The 22794-nt window shown below is 55.8% G+C and overlaps 1 protein-coding gene across 1 annotated transcript in view; it reads right to left on the bottom strand.

Moving 5' to 3' along the window:
• The window catches only part of FAM178B (family with sequence similarity 178 member B), a 96112-nt gene that overhangs the window by 59975 nt on the left and 13343 nt on the right, over positions 1-22794 (bottom strand). The window contains 7 exon segments of the mRNA XM_065891622.1: positions 2910-2994; positions 6555-6660; positions 12928-13080; positions 17735-17836; positions 20689-20750; positions 21768-22189; positions 22389-22458. Of these exon segments, the coding sequence (XP_065747694.1) occupies positions 2910-2994; positions 6555-6660; positions 12928-13080; positions 17735-17836; positions 20689-20750; positions 21768-22189; positions 22389-22458 (1000 nt within the window).

Genomic DNA, 22794 nt, shown 5'->3' with positions numbered 1-22794 from the left:
TAGATTCTCTCCTGGCACCTGGCTCTTGACTCTGGGCTTGGCCTTTACTTTTTAAAACTTATGTAAAAAACACGTACCGTAGAAGTTGCCATCTTCTTAACCATTTTTTTTTTTTTTTTAATTTTATTTATTTATTTTTGGCTGTGTTGGGTCTTCATTTTTGTGCGTGGGCTTTCTCTAGTTGTGGCGAGCGGGGGCCACTCTTCATCACGGTGCGCGGGCCTCTCACTGTCGTGGCCTCTCTTGTTGCGGAGCACAGGCTCCAGATGCACAGGCTCAGTAGTTGTGGCTCACGGGCCTAGTTGCTCCGCGGCATGTGGGATCTTCCCAGACCAGGGCTCAAGCCCGTGTCCCCTGCATTGGCAGGCAGACCCCCAACCACTACACCACCAGGGAAGCCCTTCTTAACCATTTTTAAGTGGACAGTTCAGCAGTGCTAAGCACATTCACATTGTTCACCATCACCGCTACCCACTTCCAGAACTTTTCCATCACCCCAAACTGAACCGCTGTACCCATGAACAACTAACCTCCCATGCCCCCGCCCAGCCCCTGGCAACCACCATTCTACTTTCTGTCTCTGTGAATTTGACTACTCTAGGTACCTCCTATAAGAGAAATCCTACAGTATTTATCTTTTTGTGGCTGGCTTATTTCACTTAGCATCACGTCCTCAAGGTTCATCCACGTTGTAGCATGTGACAGAATTTCCTTCCCTTTTCTTTCTTTTTTTTTTTTTAAAGATTTTTTGGATGTGGACCATTTTTAAATGCTTCATTTAATTTGTTACAACGTTGCTTCTGTTTTATGTTTTGGTTTTTTTGTCTGCCAAGCGTGTGGGATCCTGGCTCCCTGACCAGGGATGGAACCCACACCCCCTGCACTGGAAGGCGAAGCCTTAACCACTGGGCCACCAGGGAAGTCCCAGAATTACCTTTCTTTTTAAGGCTGAATAATACTCCACTGCGTGTATAGACCACATTTTGCTTATCCGTTCAGGCGTCAGTGGACGATTGGGATTTGGGTCCCTTCCGCCATTCGGGTGTTGTGAGTAATGCTGCTGTGAACACCGGGGTACAAATAGTCCCTGCTTTCCCTTCTTTTGCGAACCAGGCCTTTGCCTTTGCCCAAACCAATCAAGATCCTGACCTTGGGCGCAGCATTCTGTGGCCCAGTCTCTATTCCAACGGGAGGGAAAGAGACATCCTCCCCGCCCCCCCCCCCCCCCGCCCCCACCTTAATGCCGGGAGAACCGCTCTGCAGTGGAATGAACTACCAGAGCTGAACTCAAGGGCCCGTTCCCGGGTCCGCCCCATCCCCGTGGAGGGCGAATCAGGGACAATGTGGCAAGAAGCAAAGAAGAGTGGGACGTCCCCTCTGCCTCAGCGGGAGGAGACACAGACCACCTCGCGCAGGAGAAGAGTGGGACAAGGGAGGCCTCTGTTCCCCAAAGGGCAGGCCTGCCGCAGAGGCGCGAAAGGGCAGCCCAGGCTGCAGGGGCAGAGGTTATGCAAAGGGAGAGGAGGCCGAGACTGGCGCTATTCAGAGGACCTCAGTTAGAGGGTCCCAGGCGTAGGGGCAGGGGCGGGGGAGGGGGGAGCTGGAGGAGTCTGGAATGCTCTAATGCGACAGAAGGCCCCCGGCTCAGCCAACGCCTGGAGGGGAGGCACAAAAGCAGAAATTCAAAGGGCTGCTTGCCGGTGGTGGTGGTGGGGGGTTAATGGTGCATCATGGGTCTATATAACCTTGGCCTTCAGAGCTACGCGCTTCCATGTTTTAGCGGGAGGGTGGGCAGACTGCAGCTGGTGGGCAAGGGCGCGGACTGGAAACCTGTGGATCCCTCTCACTGTCTGCCCTAAGCACCTTTCAATGGGTTACATGATATTTTTTGGTGCCAAAGTGTCTAGGTTCAGGCACCAAATGATGACAGCCCGGTAAGGGTGCAGCCACAAAAGGGGAAACTAATTGCTTCTGTGGAACTCTGAACATCTGAAAGGATAAAAATGACTCAGGTACTTCCCTGGTGGCGCAGTGGTTAAGAATCCGCCTGCCAATGCAGGGGACACGGGTTCGAGCTCTGGTCTGGGAAGATCCCACATGCCTCCGAGCAACTAAGCCAGCGCGCCACAACTACTGAGCCTGCGCTCTAGAGCCCACGTGCCACAACTACTGAAGCTCTCGCATCTAGAGCCCGTGCTCCGCAACAAGAGAAGCCACCGCAATGAGAAGCCCGCGCACCACAACGAAGAGTAGCTCCCGCTCGCCACAACTAGAGAAAGCCCGTGTGCAGCAACGAAGACCCAAAAATAAGTAAATAAGCTAAAAAAATAAAACAAATAAAAATAACTTAAGTGTATCCCTTACATGTCAGGACCAAGGTACAGACTCAAAGCTCTCACTCCAGCCCAGTCCAAACTTAGGGGCTCCGCTGATGCCCTAGGAGCTGAGGAGGGCTGCGGGTAGGGGCACAGCTTCAGGGCCCTCCCCCTTGGTGACTCCAACCCAAAGAGCTTCCCTGATTTGATGCAGATGTTCCTGGAACCCACCCAAGCAAACTGGGGCTCTCAGGAAGAAGCTGGAGGCAAGCTGTCCTCGTAAATCCAGAGAACCCAGCTCCCAGACTGTTCCAGGATCCTAAGTCTGTGAAGTCAGCCTGGACTTGGCCCTGGTGACATGGATCTGAGGCCAGAGAAGGTGCTGGGGAGCCTGTTGGCTCAGCTTTTTACTAATGCAGGAGCCAGAGCCAAAGATGGCCTGATGTCTCCGTGTCCCGGTGATGCAACATCCCCACTAGCACCTCTCCCACACACTGGGCTGGGGCGGTGCAGGGCTGAGAGCTGAGTACTATGTAGGCTCTCGAGCTTGGGTACCCAGCATGCCAGCTGCTGCCCTGCACCCGAGGTACTGACCAGATGGACGGAAGAGCCCATCCACGCTGAGGTCCCACAGGAGACCAAAGGCTCCCAAAGAAGTTTCTGGAGGCCATGTCAGCAGCTACGAGGAGAAGAAAAAAACAGGTTAGCTGGGTCATTCCTATGGAGTAATAGCAGAAACCTTTATTACGCCATATTAAATAAGTCCCATTTAATCCTCACAAATCCACACAGTAGAAGGATATTGTCATTATTGCTACTTTACAGATGAAGAAACCAAGCTCAGAGAGGTCAAGCAACTTCCCCAGGGTCACAGAGCAACGAAGCAGAAAAGCCAGGATTCAATCCCAGGTCTATGTGACTTGAAATCTCCTACTCTGTCCACCTCCCTGTGTGGGAGTCTTGGTCCTTCTGCCCCTCACTCCCTGTGGTCACAGCCACGCCCCTCCAGGGCAGGAACCGGTGTAGGGAAGAGAAAGAGCTCAGCAGCACTGACTACCGTCAGCTGTACAAGATAAAGTGCGGCCCCTCTTCGAGACCCTCACGTCACTTCCAGGTCAGTGCCTTAACTCCGAACATCTGAGCCTCGGGAGACCACTGGCTCTGGGAGGCCCTTGGTACTGAGTGCGGATCCTCAACAAGCTGGTGGGGGGAGGGTGGGCAGGGCACCCACCTGACTCAAACTCACTGGGATTCTTATTCGAACACTCCTTGAGTCTGCGGCCACAGCTGGGGATTTGGAACGTGAACAGAGTGTGACATGGAGACATGCACCCTCCCCACCAGCGCCATCCAGTCTGGGGACACATAGGTGAGGCCAGGCCACGCCGTGCGGCACACCATCCTCCCTCTGGAGAGTGCTGAGAAAAGCCCGCTGCAGTGGGCGCTCGGTTCAGGACCAAGGCTCCCACCCCCACGGGCTGGGCATTGCTGCTGGTTGACTGACCTTGGACAGAGGGAGTCCCTCACCCAAGGTCACACCCCCCTCTCCAAGTGCAGCCTTCGTCTGATAACTAGCCGATGCTGGGGTCCAAAGGCCAGGACCCCTTGCCTCAAATGGGACAACTCTAAAGGGTAATCCCAGTTCCAGAGCACCCCAGGACTGGCCGCGGCCTGTCATGCATTTGCTTTGCTACTCAGCTGCTCCTTCTGCCCCGGCCCTGCTGCCCTCCCTCCCTCACAGGGGCGGCTTCCTGCTTCCCAAGGATCTGACCTAAGACACGAGAACCCTGCCTCCCTCTTCCTTTCCTAACTTTTTCATAGTTGAACACGTGATCGTTCCCCAACAAGAATATAAATTCACTGACAGCATAAGCTTCCTGCTTTTGTCCGCCCTCCCCAGCAAGGCTCACCTGGGAAGCATACACTAGGGCTCCAGTGACGAGCTCACATAATTCACGAGCACTAAGGCTGAAGCCTACTCACCCAGCGCCCACTGTTCACCCCACTGAAGCCCCCGGCTTCAGGGAGGGTGGCGGGCAGCAGGAACTAGTCCCCATGGGGACACAGGATGGCCTTTCTAAAGAGTTGAAGGAGCAGGGTTGGAGCGGTCTGCCCAACTCCCCCACCCCCTAGCTCTCAGAATCAACCCCGGGTATGCATGTGGGACCCCAGCAGCCCTGTGAGCCTGCGCCCCTAGCTGCCTTTGATTGGGGGTGGTCACTGAACCCCTCTTAGGCCAATCAGACTCTCTTTCCTGGGAATTTACTTAACCATGGAGCCTGGGGTACAGAGAGAAGCCGAAAGCCTGTCCTAGGATCCCGACCCTTGTCCAACCTGGTTCCAGCTCGTCCAGAGGCCCAGCTGTATCCCTGCCCTTGGATCCCACGAACCGCCCCTGCACCTTCATCGGAGCGCCACCCGCCCCAGCAGCTTCGGGCAGCCCCCGTGGATTTGTGCCTCTCACTAACAGCGTGCGGTTCTGAAGTACGCGGAACCCCACGGCCACGTTCTACGCATCTACCTGGGACGCCATTTCCAGGACCTTTCTGTCCCCAGAGCTCAGCATGTAGCCTGTCCTGAACCAAGGTCTGCAAAGGAACCAATGCTACTGTTGCTGTGGGAAAATAAGTTCCAAGTGACAAGAAAACCAAAACCTCGGAAGTGAAACATCAGAGCCCATCCTAAAGCCTGTAGCGTGATCACGTGAGTGGCAGACAGCAGCTGCCCTGGTCCTCCTTCCCCTCCGGAGACAAAGATGTTGGGCAGGGTCTCCCCCAGAAGAGGCCCCCAAGGCCAAGTGCACCCCTTTCACTGATCTGACTTTAGCCGTGGGCAGGGAGAGGAGCTGCTTTGTTTCTCCTTGCTGAAGATGGAGAACCTGACCTCCGTGCTAACTTCATTTCTTCCAGATGATGCCCAGACCCTGGGCAGAACCTCGGGGGGCTATAAGGACAAGGCAGCTCACAGGATTTCCTCACTCAGCCTTCGCGTGGGACTACCGACCCCAGTTTACAGAGTAGAAACTGAGGCACGGAGCTGATGTTAAATAACTCCCCAAGTCACACAGTAGTATGTGGAGGAGCAGGGCTCGGTCCTCTGCTCTCGGGGACCCCCCAGGTGACAGACGTGGCGGGAGAGACAAGGCGGGGCTCGCTCACGCCTCCACGCCGTGTCAGGGTCACACAAGGACCCTCTGTGGGCGACATCTCAGACCGGCTCTTTGTGCCTCCGATGCCCGACTTTGCGTCTGTCGTGCACTGAGCAAGGAGAAAGAAGCCTGCACTGACTGTGGACGGAGAATAATGGCCGCTCTGTTCCCTGTGTGGCCTGGGCCCGGGGGAGGGGCAGGGCAGGGCCGATGGGAAGGAGCCCAGAGGGAAGAAGAGAGAGCCAGAGGGCTCCTTCTGGAAGGCAGCCAGTCTGCCGAGGCCGAGGAGTTCCGAGAACAATCCACCCCGCATGGTGGCTCTAATTTACGGCTGGGGTCCAGGCTCCAACTGGCAGGAATGGGACCAGCTGGAACTTGGGACCTGCCGGTTCCCGGGCAAGGGAAGGAAGGTCCTGGGTGGGGGCCAAGGTCCTGGGTGGGGGCCAAGGCTGCATCCCTGTGCCCCGCGTTCAGATCCCAGCAGCTGGTTTCCGGGCCTTCCCTGCTGGCTTCTCACTGTCTTTCTCAGCGCAAAGGTTCTGAGCCCCGGGCAGAATGCATGTGCCCCTGGCAGCAACCAGAACGGAAGGGAGGGGAAGACAGAGCAGCTGTTCTAGGCTTTTCCAGCCGACCTACAACTCCACAGCGGGAGGCAAACACCCGAGCACCCGAGCTCAGAATTCACCAGGGCCCTCACACCTGCAAGGCTGCTGCAGGGCTGTGCTCCCGCTGCCCATGGGACGAGGGCCGGGACCTGTGACTTGGAGATGAGCCTGGACACAAGGCGAGCAGGTGTGAGCACCTGCTGGGCGGACCTGCCGGAATCACACAGAGGGCCTCTGGGGGCAAAGCAACACCCCGTGAGGCACACGCTCTGGGGGGACCGGAGTGAAGACAACAGACCGGTCCCTGTACCTCCCTGTCTCTGTCATCACAAGCCTCCCTCCCTCCTCCAGCCTCAGCTGGGACAAACCCAGCAGCACCCAAGGCCAGAAGAAGAGGGTGGGTGCCCAGCCCCTCCTGCCAGCGGCCCTGCCCTGACTGTTGTGCTGGCACGCTCCCGCCACCTGGCGGCAGGCCGCGGTCCTCACCTGGAACAGCCACCGGAGCAGGGGCACGGGGCGGAGGCCCGAGGGCAGGTAGAGGCTGCTCAGGAGGCCGCTGCGCAGGAAGGAGAGCTGCTGGGCCGGCGGGGAGCTGTGGGAGCAAAGGGACAGAGGGGCGAGGTCAGGGAGGGAGCCTTCTCAACACGCCTGTCTCGGCGAGGCTGGGTTCAGGGGGATGGTTCAGATTTCCGCTTCACCGGGATGCTAGAAGCGCGTCAGTCACTGCTCTGGACAAAACTGCTGGTGGAGCCCCCGTGCAAGCACCCGCTGGAAGGTAAAACAACCCGTGGCACCGTCAGAATCATCTGCTGTCCACGAACACATGTCACAGTAGGGTTTTTTGTTTGTTTTTGGTTGGTTTTGGTTTTTCTTTGGCCACGCCGTGCGGCATGCGGGATCTTAGTTCCCCGACCAGGGACCGAACCCGGGCCACGGCAGTGAAAGTACTAAGTCCCAACCACTGGACTGCCAGGGAACTCCCTTCACAGTGTTTTAAACACACGACTGAGGAATACAGTTTGTCCTTCCCATTTGACGGGGGTGGGAGGAAACTGAGGTATTTACCAGGGTTGTGAAAAGGACCTGCGTTGCAATGAGGAGAGGGGCCTGGGAGTCGCAGCTTTTAGCTGAGGGCTCCGGGCTGCAGCGGGCGGACAGAATTACCCATGGGGCCCACGTGGAGCCAGCATCCGGGGTCTGGTTACACAGAGCGTGTCTGCCCCGTCTTGTGTTTTTCCGAAACAAAGGGGACACCTGAGAAGATGGGAAAGTAACAGAAAGGGGCCCAAGACGGGGAAGTTTTGGGAAGGAAATAACCACCAAGGGTGCCACGTGGGATTCTCTGGAAACCACGTGAGCAGCGACGGTCCCAGGGCCAAGGGGGAAGGGCGCTCAGACTCTCCATACTCCTGGGGCCCTAACGTGTGATTCCATTCCCGACTGGATCCGGTGGGGCCTTTCCCTCCCGCCAGGAGCTGCTGGCATGGAAAGGAGCCCTGCTTCGAGTACACTGTTGCCCGATAGATCATCTGGACCCACAGGATCCCAGGTCCCTGTACAACGAGGAGTTGATATATTTTGTGTGGTTTTAGGGCCTCTGGTGGAAGGTGCCTCGTTCCAGAGGGGCTGGCTGGACTGCATCACCCTCTTGTACTCCTGGGTGTCCCGTGGAGGCTGGGTGTGGGGTAGGATTCTCCCACTCCGTCCGTGTTTGGTGAATGCCTCTTCGCTCTCTTTCTAGATAACGTCCTAAAGGCAATTAATAAGGATTCCAGGAAATGAAAAAGTAACTTCGTGTTTGTTCTTCTTTTTTAATGGCTAAATCCCGGCAAAGAGCATTTCAGACAGCATTTAAAGTCATGACTAGAGAGAGAAAGTTCCTCGGTCAGCCCAACCTCCTCCTCTCCTTTTTAAAAAGGACATCATACTTTAATCTGCCAGGAACAGAATGCTCCAAAACAAAGATTCTCCTCGGAGCCAAGCTGCTGTCTGCTTGAGTATATCCAGGCAATTTACAAATTGTATATGTCTTTTTTTTTTTTTTTCCCCAAATCATTTAGGTTCAGAGGAGAAAGCAGCTTTGTTCCTGTGCTTGTGAAGCTGGCCGTTCTAAAACAGTCCTTTATTTGCACGTACAAACACGTGTGCACCCCAGGGCTGCTGGCACACGCCACTCTGATCCCCGTGCTCAGTCACACGGGTACTTTCATGGACTGACTCCCGCGATGCATGCGTGGTTCAAGCACAGCACCCCGAACACAGACGATACCCAAGCACACCGTGTCTGGAGGGCCTCACAAATTGGCAGGACCTGGCCAGGGGCCATGTGGTAAGGAGGCTGGCGCTCCGGGGACTCTCGGAGACTCTGGCTCTGGCATTCTGCTCGGGGGCACCGCCAGCTTCTCAGTAGGGGAATTGATTGTACAAGCCCCTGTAGGCTCAGATAAACACATGTCCGACTGCTGCTCAGAGGGAGAGATACCCCTTGGGTGACAATGTCTCCCTTCTGCTACACCACTCTGCAGTGCGGTTTCTGCCAGAGAAATGATGAGTCTGCCTTGGAGTTCCCTGCTGCTGAGCTAGGCTTAGTCTGTAAGACCAGGAGCTGGAGATATGCCGAGAGGGCACGGTCCGGCTGTGCCTCGAAGCGAATGGCTTTCAAGGAATTCTGTGCCGACAGCTAGATGAGATGCGAGCAATCTCCTCCGTGTGTGCTCGGTGTGAGGGAGGCAGTGCTGCCTTGCCTCGGCTGCCCCACGAGTCCCGTCACCGCTCAGTGGAAGGACAGGCCGGCGGCAGAAGTCACCTCCCGCTTGGGGGAAGGGTGGGGATGGGCCTGGCGTGCAGACACTGCCCTGATCTGAGGCAGGAGGAGAGTCTGCACAGCAGCACGTGGGGAGGCCTGGAGGAGAAGGGAAGCGTGTGGCAGGTGTGTGCGCTGCAAACTCGAACACCGCAGGTTATGGAATCAACTGTTGTCAGATTTACACAAATCCACGGCGTGTCCACAAGCCAAGAATGCTGACCCCGGGTCCAGGTGGGTGCCTGTGCTTGTGGCAAAGCCAAGGCCAAGGTCAGAAGTTATCTTGAGAATGTCAGAATGTCTCGGAGCAAGAAGGGGAGGAGCAGAGCCTCCTGCTGGGCAGCAGATGCCAGGCAGGCCCAGCTGAGCGCGAAGCCCCAGCTGCCAGCCCTGAGGATCCCGGGGAGGGGGAGGGGAGGGGGGAGGTCCCCACCCGGACAGGGAGCTGCCAGAATGCACTAATGCCCAGCCACCGTGGCAAGGACACGGGGCCATGGGAACAGAAGGAAGGAAGGTTGCGGGGGGCGGGGGGATCAGCCCCAAAGGGGAATCACACAGAACAAAGGCCCCAGCCTGGGTCAGCAGGTTGGGCTCCTGGCGGAGCTCCGACCTTCTGCTTGGACTGTGGGTTCCTGATAAGGCCCACGTCAGGACCCCTCCAGCCCCCATCTCTCGTCTATTTTACGGGCAGCCGTCCCAGAGGGCGAAGTCTCTAAATGCCTCGGGAATCCCAAGTGATGGCAGAGGGATAAACAGCGAGTGCCGTTATTTATACAGTATCAGTTTCCGCGCCTTTGCCAGGCTACTCAAATGTTAGCTTAAGTGAAATGCCGAGGAAAAGAACAGGAACAGACGGCGGTCCAAGCGCTCATCCCTGCTCCTCTTCGTTTTCCTCCCTTTGTTTAAACATCAGTGAGCGCCACGCTGGTTAGCAGCCCAGGGATCCCAGCAACAACCCGGCTGGCCACTTCTGCTGGCTCTGGATTTGGGGGGCAGGCGCAGCCAGTTGGGCGGCTCAGCCCGGTCCACACTCTGTAACTGCTGGATTTATTTCACCCGGGCTTGTCCCTGGCAAAACAGGAGCTGGGGCCTGGGCCTCGGGGAGGTCCCGTGCAGGTGCATCATTCACACCGTGAAGCTCCGACCCACCCCCTTCCCTGCCCGCTGAAGCCATTGCGGAGGGAAGTCCCCGTCGGCGTATCAGGCACCCCGAGAACACACTGCAAACACCTCACGGGGAGAGTGGCCGGAGCACCCAGAGGACAGACGTGGGTCCTGACGCTCCTGCACACGCTGCGGGGGCCCAGGGTACTTCAGCGGGCAACCTCCACGCCCCCACCCCCCACCCCACCCCCATGGCACTGGCTCCTGCCTTGGAGCTGCCTGTGGGCACAGGTCCTACAGCTTTTCCACTCGGGGCTGGGCGGGGCGGGGATTAGAGGCGGAGGAAAAAGTTCAGCCCCTGGTACCAGCGTCTGTCATAGCATGTGACTTTGGTCCCAGGGAACCGACCTGAGGTCACACGTCCAGCCGGGTGACAAACGAGAGAGGATGGCCCGGGCCACCTCCAGTCCCACAGCTGTGGGTTCTGGGAGGAGACTTCTTGCATGTAAACCTGTGTAGGTCCGAGCCGGGAGCACCAGGCCCGGCGCCCTCCCTCGCTCCGCAATCTGAGACAAACTGCTGGCTTGACCTGTGCCAAGGTTTCCCACTTCGTGCAGTGGAAAGAAAGACAACATCCCTCTTCGCCGAACAGCAAGAAGCAGCAAATCTACTTCGAGAAGTGATTTCTTTAAATCTCCTTCACTTCCCCCCAAACCTCTAATGATAAAAACGATACGTGTTTATCACAGAAAGTGTGGAAAATACAGAGGAGTCTAATGAGGAGAAGAGAAGTCACCTGCCATCTCACAAAGTGTTCACTTTTTCTCCGGTGAGAAACTGAACCATACTGTTCTCTGAGAGATCAAGTAACGTGTTCTTCTTCCTCCATCTTCATGCTTCCGGCTGCGCACAACGGGATAATTATTGAACGGCTAGCAAGTAACCCTCACGCTTGTGTCTGGGCTTGAAGTCCTTGGCACAAACAGGAAATAAAGGATGACCCCCCCCCCCACTCCCCAGGCTAAAGGGTGACCTTCAGGAAGTGGCCCTTCCCCGGTGCATGGCAGGCGCCCCCTGACCTGGCCGCGGGCAGGGCGCGGGCATTCCTCCAGGAAGCCCCGCGAGCCAGGCCCTGCAGCCCCATCTCTGCCCTGCTTCGTGAGCAAACCTGAGGGCGCAGGGTCTGGATTCCCCGCCCCAGGGAAGCTGGCTGGCCACCTGGCCCCATTTGGCACGGCCGCTCGGATCCCAGGCCACCGCACCACGGGCCATCTCATCTGTCAAACACTTCCTGCCGGCCATCCAGCCTGGGACAGAAAACCTGCTGTTGGCACAGAGCCTGAGGAGAAGCAGCTCAGGAAGCCGCCTGCCTTTCCCCTCTTATCTCCTCCCCTGCCCAGCCGTGCTCTGTCCCTCTCCTTCCTCCAGCTCCACTATCTTACTTCTTTCTCTTCATTCCTTTTTCCCCCCTTTTCATCATCTCTTTATCAGAAATACTTTCAATTTGGCAATGGGAACTTTTACCAATATGCATACCCTCAGACCCAATCACCTCACGTCATATGCAGGGATCTATTCCAGAACTGCAGACAAAATATTTCTGTATAAGGATACTCTCTACCACACTGTTTACAGTGGGGGGAAAAGTTGGAAACAACCTGCTTGTTGAGGAAAATGGTTAAATATGTTGGGGCATCAATGCCACGGGATACAGTTTCACCATTAACATTTCTTTGTCTAACTGCAACATTTGGGCCTTGTTTGGATTCTGATTTCAACAACATATTAAAAAACACTTAAAAGACAATCAAGGAAATCTGAATGCTATTAAGAAATTCCGATATTTTTTAGGTGTAATAATATACTGAAGTTTTGTCTAAAGACAGAGTCTTTTAGAGACACAGACTGAAGTGCTTACCGAATTAAATTGTACGTGTCTGGGATTTGCTTAAAGATAATCCTGAGGGGACAACGTTAGTGGGCAGGGGTAGAGATGAACCAAGATGGGCTTTGAGTTGGTAACTGATGTTGAGTGATGGGTACCTGGAGGTACACTCTACTTTTATATATGTTTGAAACTTCCCATGATAAAGAGTTTTAAAGGAAACACATCAAAACATTGTTATCTTTCTATTATAAAATAAGATGGACTAGCCGGAAAAGAGAACAAGATTCCTGCATTCAAGTGCTAATGTGGCCCCAACCTCCACGTGCCTTACAGGCTGGGGCAGGGGTTGGTGGGGGCTGGTGGCCTCTCCTCCATCCCCTCGCCCGCCAAGGCCCAGCAGGGCACCAGTCCCCTGGAGGGCCGCTGCACCTTATCCTGTGCGCTTTTTCTCTCTCTCTCATTCTTAGACATGTGAACTCACAGTTGCAAGCATTGCGTGGTATGGTGGTGAAGTTTTCAAAAATCCCCTAAAAAGTCAACATAGTCAGGGGTTATGTGATAATGACCATGAACACCTTCTAACGAGAGGAGCACCAGGGTGGCTGTCCTAACGTTATACAGAGTGTACCTGGGGCTGGGGACAAACTTTTCAGGGTCAGCATCACACACAGACCCAAGGAGGAGGAGGAAGTGGCCATGACAGGCTCTGGAGAACTGCTGGATGGCCGGGAAAGTGGCTCCAGTGTTGATGGAGACATAACCCGAAAGGCATGTATGATGGGTGTGACCAGAGCCGTTCCATGAAACTGGGGCATGGGGGAGGAAGAGGCAACACAATTACAGAACAGATGCCTAATATCTGCTGCAACGTAAGAATATTCGAAGCGTGTGCGTCTAAATTGGTAAATGAAATACTATAAGTTGATGTGTGCTATTTCATCTGTTTCCCTAAAAGCTGACATATCCAAATTGGCAAAACACAGCTTTGGACTGCCTCATTTGGGGTGATCCTTACCACTGGGTTCCCTGAGGGAGGGGCCTGGTAATGCCGCGCCGATGTTTACCTGAGGAACAGCTCTTCCAGGCGGCTCTGTGGCTTCAGGTGTGAACAGTCCAGGATGCAGGGCAGAGGGTGATGCCGCGGTAGAAACACAGTCTCGCCTGGATGTACTGCTGGGATGACCTGCTGCGACACGGAGAACCTCTCCACCAGCTTCCTGGCAAAGCAAGAGGCAGGAGAGCCGGGCGTCAGCAGGCACACCTGGTCTGCAGCCTGGAGTGAGGCCAGGGGGGACCAGATGGCTGCCCCCGCCCTGCAGCCCCCGCCTGGTTGGGACCAGCTCAGGGACACGGCGCCACCTGCTGACGGAGGGGGAGCCCGAGAGATGCAGACTGAGGAGCCCTTCCCCCTCCCACTCTTGGTCAGACCCCAACCCCTCCCTCAGGGCCTTGGTCCAGGAGCCAGAATCCTGGTCCCAAATCCTGCCCCACCCATGGGCTGCGTTCAAACTTTCACTGAGTGCCCACGACTGCGAGTGCCAGGCGCTGAAGGATGAGTCAGGCGTGGGTTGCCCTTGCACGGACAGGAAAAGCGTAACGGGATCAACGGCAATGCCCTCCAGCAAGGGGACCAGCCTCAGAGCTGCTACACGGTGCCCCGAGGCGAGGACTCTCCCCTGCTTGGACTGCTTGGACTCTCCCTCTGAGCAGCGTCCTCAAGCTCCTCTGAGCAGAAGGACTCTCCAGGGAGCCTGCTAAATGCAGACACCCTGGCCCACGCTGCCCTGAGAGTCTCATTTAGTGGATCAGGGATGGGCCGCAGACAGGGAAGAAACAGGGAGATACATTCCGACGCTGTGGGCACGCATCTAAGGGAGGCGGTGAAGAGGATTCCTAAGAATGAGGCAGATCTCTGCACCACGCAGGACGGAATGATCCCCTGAGCACAGCACGCGGTGGGTGAAAATAGCAAGTTGCAGAATAGGAGGTGCGTGTGCGTGCGCGCACGCAGGTCAACACACGGACATGCACACGCACGTTCTTAGACACAGGAAACACCCCCCCCCCCACATCTGATGCGCCCAACCAAGGTCTGGGGTCGTCCCTAGGGAACGGTATGGGGGAGGGGAAGGAAGAAGAGACATTTCCCGTTTATTTTACGCAACTGTGTTCGGCTTGATTTTGCAGTAACATAACATACACTTAACAATAAAAATAACAAAATAAAACAAGCCACCCCCTTCTCTCACCAGAGGAAGGCCCATACCCAGGTACTCAGCCAGGCCCTGAGGCAGTGAACTTGGAGGGGACACTGCCAGGGACTCCCGTGAGGATCTGGGACCAAGTGGCCGGCACTGGAAGTGGAGGTGCAGAGTTGGTGGTCCACCAGCTGGCCAGAGGAAACCTGATCACGCTCTGGCCAAGTGACCTAAGGTAAGGAGGGTCATCCTAAGGATGAAATGGCACAATGAATGCGAATGACGTCGGAAAACTGGGGAGATTCTGATCCCGCAGCCTTTGGAAGTAGCCTTGGCAAACCACCACACAAATGGTGAAACAAGTTTCCGTTCTGTTAATTTCTTTGCTCTTTGAGTTTCTGGCTATCTACAGTTCCCTATGTTGTTTTTATAATTTGAAGAAAGGTACAAATTATTAGGAGTTTGTAAGAACTAGGTTCATCTGGAAAAAGTTCTCAGCTCCTGTCCCCCAAACCATCGCTCAAAGGGGCTTTTGTGATATCAAATATAATGTATGTGCATTATTAAGAACTCTGAGATGACTCTCTCGCATCTAATTGAGGATTTCCTGTGCAGCCCTGAACTGAGGATAAAGGATGATGCTGTGGTATAAATATCCTCCCCTCCCCTGCCCCAGCACACACATAAGGTCTTTTAACTTTAAGGAACAGAGAATATAGGACACTGTCTATTCAAGATGCAAGCAATCCTTGGAGCGGGAGCAGATGACCTGCTCAGGATGATTGGGGGCCTTTCTGTGATGCATAATTGTGGTGGTCACGTGACTCCCAGTCACAGGCGGCCTGCCCGCCAGATGGTCGCCAGCCCCCAGCCTCGACCTCACCCCTTCCAGACCCACACCCTTGCTTGGCACCCCCCATCCCACCCCCCGGCCCCATTCAGGGATGGAAGAGGCTGCTGGCTTTGTACATCAGTAATTTTCTTTGAAGCAGAGAACTGAACTGTCCCATCAAAATGATCCCACATCAAAACAACCACCTCAGTGGCTCCTGTCAAAAAAGGCTTTCTCAAAGTACTACTTGAAAATGTCACGTGCCCAGAAAATTATCAGCAATTTCATAGCCTGGCACACCGTATGCCCAGATAACTCCCTTTCTGTGGGGAATTTTCAAAACATCCAGGCCATGACTTCCAGAATCCTGGATGCACTCAGGAGAAAGGCAAACAGATAGATTATTCTGGCTACAGAGATGTCTCAAAATGTTTACTTCCAAGGCTATCCATCCAGTGAGTGGGGAACCTGGAAAGCGAATCCACGGCTCCCGACATAGAAAACTGCTTCATCATTCATGATGCCACCAAGGCCTTTGGCCCAAACCCGCTGATTCCATTCAGTCCTCATGCTCTGCGGGGAGCCATCGTGAGACCGCGAAGCACCCTCTCCCTGCCCCTGGGCAGCGTGTGGAAACAGTTAGGAGACAGGCGTCCCCTAATCTGGGCCAGGGGCCAGCAATTGCACAAAGGCTGTGGCCTCCTCTCGCCCGCCTGTTTCTGTAAACGAGGTCTCAGTGCAACACAAGCAGGCTCGCCGGTTACGATGGCCGACACGGTTGACGGGTGCTTTCCCGCCACAGCAGCACAGCCACGTAGCCGCCGACAGGCTGTATGGTCAAAGCCTGAAATATTTACTATTCACAGGCTTTACAGAAAGTCTGCTGATCCCCGATCAAGTCCAAAGACAATTAGCAGAAAGACTTGAGAAAAAAAGCACACGGGCAGCCAAGGTGCTGTTTGGGATCCTCTCTGGGCATCAGTGATGGTGAGAACCAGTTGGGGGTCCTGCGAGTGGGGGCCCCCAGGTGTCTGTGTGTCATCGCTCACGCCCCTCGGTGAGTGGATGCAGAATGCTGACTCGGCGTGAGCACCCAAACCAGACCATCACGGCTGGGACCTGAATAACGTCACCTGGACGCATAGAAAAAGCAAAGCCCAGACAGGCAGGCAATCCAGGGCGTGTGGACCAGCCTGGCCTCAGTCACATGGGGGCACGTGGGGCCTGAGGGAGGGAGGGGAGAGAGGAAAGGAAGGCAGACAGACAGGCAGACAGATCTGTCCCGGCTCCACTTTTCCCCTCGGCTGCTGCCCAGTCTCCTCTTTTGCCGTCTCCTCTCGTTCTCCTCTGAACCTACTCCAGGTAGGCTCGCCCCAGGCGCCTCCCTGTCAACGTCACCGTGACCTCTACGCTGTGCACCCCCTGCTCTTCTCTCTGTGCCGGCTCCCGGCTGATCTCATCTGGTTTTGCAGCTCTAAATGTCACCTATACATGGTGATTCCCAAGCTGGCCTCACTAGACAAGGGGGTCCTTGTCTTGGTCTCACCCCGGGGGTCCCCCAAGTGAACTCTTGTGTCCATGCCTGCCACCCCCCAGCGTGCGTCACTCAGCCCTCCTCCATTAAATAAAGACAACTCCGACCTCGTGGCTGCTCAGGCCAAAATCCCCGGGGTCCCTCTGATTCCTCTCTTTCTCCCGGAGCCTCCATCCAGCTTGTCAGCAAACCCCGTCGGTTCTACCCTGAAGACGTACGCAGAGTTTGCCTCTTCCTCAGCACCCGGCCCTGACTCCGGGATTACTACCACGGCGCCCTCCGCCCCCGCCTCCCCCTGCGCGCCACCCCCCCTCCACCGAGTCTACCCCCCACCCAGTTCAGATGAGAGGCAGCCAGCTTCCTGCAGCCTCCCTAACCTCCTCTCTCTTTCTTGCTGCCGCCGCCGCAAGGCCCCCCCAGGGCCGCCTCTCACCATCTTCAGGGCTCTGCTGAAAAGTCAGCCACTCATAGAGGCCTTCCCTGACCCCTCCTCCGAACCTTCCAGCCCTCCCGGCACTGCTGACGCCCCCTCCCCACTCCCTCCTTTCTCATGAGCACCTGTCACACAACTTCCTTCATTTACCGTGTGCATTGGTGGTCTCCCCGCCCTGATGGCGGGCAACACGGGGGCAGAGACCTCTGTTTGGTTCTCTTCCTGCTGTATCCCCAGAGTCTGCACAGAGTCCAGCACAAAGTTGGCACGTAACAGATGTTTAACGGATGGGTGGACAGACGGATGGACAGACGGACAGACAAATGGATGAATGGATAACAGGGTACCCTGAAGATGAATTCAACTGTGGTCCTCAGGTATCTCTGAGACTCCATGGTACAGATGACTCCAGCCCTCCCTCCAGCCAATGGGCCAGCAGACTCTGGCCCAGACGACAGCTCTGACAGAAGCCGCCTTCCTTCCCCACACAGGGGAAGACAGAAAACGTCACGTGGCTGTATTTTCCCGTGTAAAGTCAATGTTCATTCAGACTGTAGTTTGAGACCTGGTTCCACACGTTTGGGCAGACAACTGGGGAAGAGCAGGCCGTATTTTATACCTCTGTGTCTTCAAAGGCCCACACTAGACCCTGACACACAGTAGGTGAATAAATGCTTCTCGAATCAGTGAACAGATGTGGGATTAAGAGAAGGATGCAGCTTGAGAACTCATCAACAGCGCACAAATCGCGGTGGAAACCGTCCAGAACCAACGGCAGGTGAGCACTTAAACCCTCTGCCTGGAGAGGCGGGTGCGGGGACTTGGCCCTGAGTGGGCACACGCCTCCCCTCCCACCTGTGCCCACTCCCCACACCTGTGCTCTGGTGTGAGCGGCACTTCATCAGGATCCGAGGAGTTGAGGTCAAGACAGTCCTGCAGAAGCAGCTTCTCTCGCTCTTGCTCCAGGGCCTGTTGCCTGCCAGAAGGTGAGAGGTGAAAATAGGGTCAGTGCAGTGCCTGCTCATCCGCCCCGTTACTGGGCTGCAGGGGCCTCCCAGGGCACAGCGAGGCCTAGGCACGGGGACCAGGGAGCTCAGAGCCCTGTCTCCCTGCACACAGCTCTCAGACTTAGATTCCTGGGGCGGGGGAGGGACTGTACTGCATCAGTTGTGCTGCCTGAAAGAAGACAATTTACGCTACACAACTTCAAACGCACCTTTATTCGTGTACTTTGTTCTGGCACCTGCTCACTCTTTAAGACACCAGGGACAGGGCCTAGCCCTTCTGCTCCTCCCGGGTCCAGCCACACTGACCAGGAGCAGCCCCTGTGCCCATGGCTCCCCCGGGCCTGCCTCTCCAGCCCCAAGTGGCAGCCCCCCAGGGCCTGCTCCTTCCCTACTGTACCTGCCCTGCCCCGCCCCTGAGTCCATTTTCTCCCTCCAGGCCTGAGCACCTCACTTCCCTTTTCTTTCTTTTTTTTTTTTTGCAGTACGTGGGCCTCTCACTGCTGTGGCCTCTCCCGTTGCAGAGCACAGGCTCCGGACGCACAGGATCAGCGGCCATGGCTCACGGGCCCAGCCGCTCCACGGCATGTGGGATCTTCCCGGACCGGGGCACGAACCCGTGTCCCCTGCACCGGCAGGCGGACTCTCAACCACTGTGCCACCAGGGAAGCCCTCACTTCCCTTTTCAATGGGCCCCACCAGAGGCCCTGTGTGCCGACCATCATCTTGCTGGAGCCCGGCTCCCTCACCGCCTGCCCTGAGCACACGCAAACCCCAAAAGGGGGCACCAGTCCCTGCCTGGCCTTCTGCGTCCTTGTTCCCTCCAGCTGTCCAGGGCGCTCACCCTGGCTTTGCCCACTGGTCCTCGGTTCTCAAAGGTTTCGCCTCCAGCCCAGCCTGTGTTGGGTTCAGATCCTTTGAGCCAGCCACTAGATGGATGATTTCCAGCCAAATGTGGCCGGTCCTCCCAACATCGTGCACCTAATTCTCAATTCCTCTTCCCTACACAGGCCCCAGCCACCCAGGGCAGCAGGTCCCACGGGAGCTCCCCAAGGCCCCGTCTCATCACCATTCACCCTATTCCCCCCTCATGCTTCCCATCCATTCTCTATAACGCAGCCTGAGCGCACTCTCTTTAACACATGGCAAAACACATCAGGACCTGCTTAAAATTCTCCCACGACTCGACCCTGTATTCACGAGGCTCCCGTTCACATCTCAGCTGCATCTCCTGTTCTGTCCACTCCCCACACTCTGCCACTGAGAATTCCAGTCCTAGCCAGCCAGGAGAGGCACGGTCTGTCCTTCCTGCCTTTACATGTGTGGTCACTCCTGCTGCCCTCCCAACTCTTATCCTCCAAGGTCCAAGGACAAGGATCCCCCCTGGGGAACCTGTCCTGACTCTCAGGCTAAGTTAGATGCCACTATTCCAGGCCCCTCCATAGCAGCTTTACAGCACGGGAAACACTAGAATCATTGCGTCCAATTCCAGGTGAGTGGGGCTCACCATCATATCTGTATATCCAGTGCCTGGCACAGGGCACAGGGCAGAGCAGGAACCTTCCCATGCAAGGCATTGAGGAGCGGGTAGTTCCCCACGCGTGTTCACTTTCCTGCTGACACTACTGAGTATCTAATATATTTACAGCTGGATATCGTGCAAACGTACAGACATGGCCCCTTCCCTAACTTACCCTCTGGTTAGGAAAAAATATACTCAGGTAAAGGAGTTAAACAACAAAAGTCATGGGCTATTAAGAGCCCAGAGGAGGAAGATGACTCTGGGGTGGGGTCAGGAATAGACACAGGAGAGAAAACAATCATTCATCCCACTCGTGTATTTAACCCCCTCTTGCGGGCAAGAACGTGGGCTGGGAATTGGGAAAAACAGAGACCAGTGAGATGTCATTCCGACAAGAACCCAAGCATCAGACAACAGCACCGCCTCTTAACTTCCGCAAAGTGAGTGCACACACCGAGCAAAAAGAACACCGGAGAAGGGATGAGAACACAAGAATAAGCCTGTGGGCAACGCGTTCCCGCGCATCAAAGCGCAAGCCCGGGGGTGAAGTCCGCTGCGTCCCAGCTGCCCCGGTCCTCGAGGCCAATGGAGGAGCGGGATTCTAGTGTCTTCACCACTAAATGGGCCCTCAGTGCAAGCCAGCCATGGCACTTGCTTTCCAGTAAAGAAAGAGCACCGGGGTTGGTTTCCATCCCCACCTCCGCCTCCCTAAGGGATTTCCAGTTCTGATGGGATGTGACTTTTGCCTTTAGAAACCAACTTCCACGTGAGACGTGCTCACCATAATCCCAGGGGGAGGGCAGGTGAACTAGACCAAGCGCTACGGAATGACGAGCAAAGCGTGCTCGGGTGGCGGCGCGGGGCAGGGCGCAGGAGAAGCTGGCACCTTACCCCCCACCCCTCCCACTCCACCTCCGTCACCGTCGAGTCGATGGTCAGGCTGTGCGCCTCGGTATCAAAGCAGTGTGCTTCTTCCGCTTCGCTCAGTGGGAGCTGAGCAAGCCCTAAACTAGCATGAACTGGGCAGAATAGCGCCGAGGTGGGGACAGAACTGGAACGAGGGCTCTGTGCGTGGTGAGGATCCGGGGCTCTCTGCCTCAGAGGTGCTGCCCTTTGACCCGCTACTGTTCTGCACACTCGTTATTCACCAGGGCACACAGGGCACTCAGGAGGCATGCTGATGGCGGGGGTAGACTGCTTTATCCTGAGAGGAATTTGCTCTGAGTCTCTGAGGACAAACCCATGAAATTACTGCCAACCCCACAGAAATGAAGACCCCCATGATGGACCCTCCCCACTCACCTCTTCTCCTGCAGTAAGTAATCCAAGCTGTTGACGTAGCACTCGGAGTCCCCAGAGGCATTCTGGAGAAGCCACATGGGAATGGGCAAGAAAGAGGAAGACAGAGACAGAGGGAAAAAGAGTAAAACTGAAGCTACGTGAAGCCCTTTACTTATTTTGTTTACTTTTCTGAACAGGCAATACATTCACTCGCTCACCTCCATCCCCAGCCGCCCAGGTCCCTCCCCGTGTTTACTGCTGGCTGTGCCGAGATACTTTACGCACAGACAAGCAAACAGTAATACATCATAGACTCTCTCCTTCAACACGGGTGGTAGCACGCTACACCCCCTATTCTGCACTTTGCTGATTTTCAGTTAACAATATGTCTTCAGGGTCATTCCACATCAATACTAAAGGGATAGTTTTTTTGTTTGTTTGTTTTAAAAAAAAACAGTTCCATGGTATTCTGATTTATGATTAGAACATAATTTATTAGTTCCCTAGTGATTGGCATTTTGGTTATTGGCAATCTTGAGCTATTACAAACAAATAAATCCTATTCTTAGAATAAATTTCCTGGATCTATGGGCACTCAAATGTCCCCACAATCTTCCCAGCAACCACAGTTTATTCCCGGCTTAAAGTTCATCACTGAAATTTCCACTTCGGAATCCCAGGTCGCTGGACCACAGTTAGCCTGAGGCTTTGTGCCTGACCTCGCCCAGACCCATGATCCCAACCACAGCTGCAAAAGCCTTGATGGGACCCACACAGGGGCGGCATCAAATACGGCACCACCCCAGGCATTTTTATTAGCAGGAGTTAGGAGCAGAAATAAAGGGAGAGATGCAGCCCAGCCTTGGGGGCCCAAGCTCCCAGGCACGAAGGCCCAGGGGCTGGGGAGAGGTGGCGGGGTGTGTGTGGCCAAGGAGGGACAGTCAAGGCGAGGTGGCCGAAGGAGGGCAGCTGGGGTGTGGCTGAGGAGGATAGCCAAAAAGCGGTGGCTTGGGGGTGACTAAGGAGAGGTGGATGAAGAGGGGCGGCAAGGAGAGGAGGCCAAGGGGCAGTTCCTGGCTCACCGAGGTGTGGGCGTCCACCCGTGGCGCTGCAGCCTTTGGGCTGGTGCCTGCCGTGCTCCAGAACGGCTCCTCCAGTGAGGCCAGACCCCCCACGGGGTCTGGGTCCTGGGGCTCCTGCTTTGACTCCTCGGGCAGCTGGTGGGCCAGTCTCCTCAGGCCCCGAGGCCCCGCCGTGCCTGCCTGCCTCTGGGCTGGGGCCCCGCTGTCAGCCAGCAGGGCCCTTGGCTTCAGGAACTCCACGGGCGGTGGGCTCCAGTCGCTGGGGAACATGTCACCATCGGCCTGCATCTTGGGCTTCTTCGGCGACTTGGGAGCTGGAGCAGAGGAGGGGCTGCAAAGGCGCCGCGTGGGGTGCAGGAGCCCCTGGTGCAGGGGGTGGTCGAGGCAGCTGCTCTTCAGGTCGGGCAAGAGGATGGGCCTGGCGGCGGCTGCCTGAACCCCTGTGGACGGGACAGAGTCCTGCAGTGTCCCCACCTGCCCGCCATCATCCCAGCCACGGCACCACACTGGCTGAGGAGAGGGGTGGCTTGGGACTGCTGTGGGCAGCATGCAAGGGGAGTCCCTCAACTGTGCGTTTTCCACTCCCTCGTGGCCCCAAACGTCAGAAAGGCTCTACCTGCACAGGGGAGAGACACCTACCTTCTCTCCAAGGACTGGCTAGCACAGCCTTCTCGGGCCTGGCCATCTGCACACCACTGGGCGTTTTATCCTGGAAGGAACCACCTGTCAGGTGAGGCGAGCCTCCAGAAGAGAGCTAAGTGCTCTAGAGGAGGTCCTGGGCCCCTGGGTGCCCAGGAAGGAACTCCCCCTCCAGCTCCACCCCAAGGACTCAGCACACGTACCACAAAGATCAAGTTGCTGAGGTGAAGGAGGCTTGATCTGACCTCTCATTTCAAGGACATGATGGGCAAGTGTAAAGACATCAACAGTTTTTAAACCTGTATGAAATATTGCATAAAACAATATTATACAAACCTATTGTGGTAATCATTTCATGATGTACGTAAGTCAAATCATTATGCTGTACACTTTAGACTTATAAAAT

This window comes from Phocoena phocoena, chromosome 14 (genome assembly GCF_963924675.1).
Source record: "Phocoena phocoena chromosome 14, mPhoPho1.1, whole genome shotgun sequence".
NCBI lineage: Eukaryota > Metazoa > Chordata > Mammalia > Artiodactyla > Phocoenidae > Phocoena > Phocoena phocoena.
The sequence above is the reverse complement of the archived record's forward strand: the minus strand, read 5'-3'. Positions and strand labels throughout refer to the sequence as shown.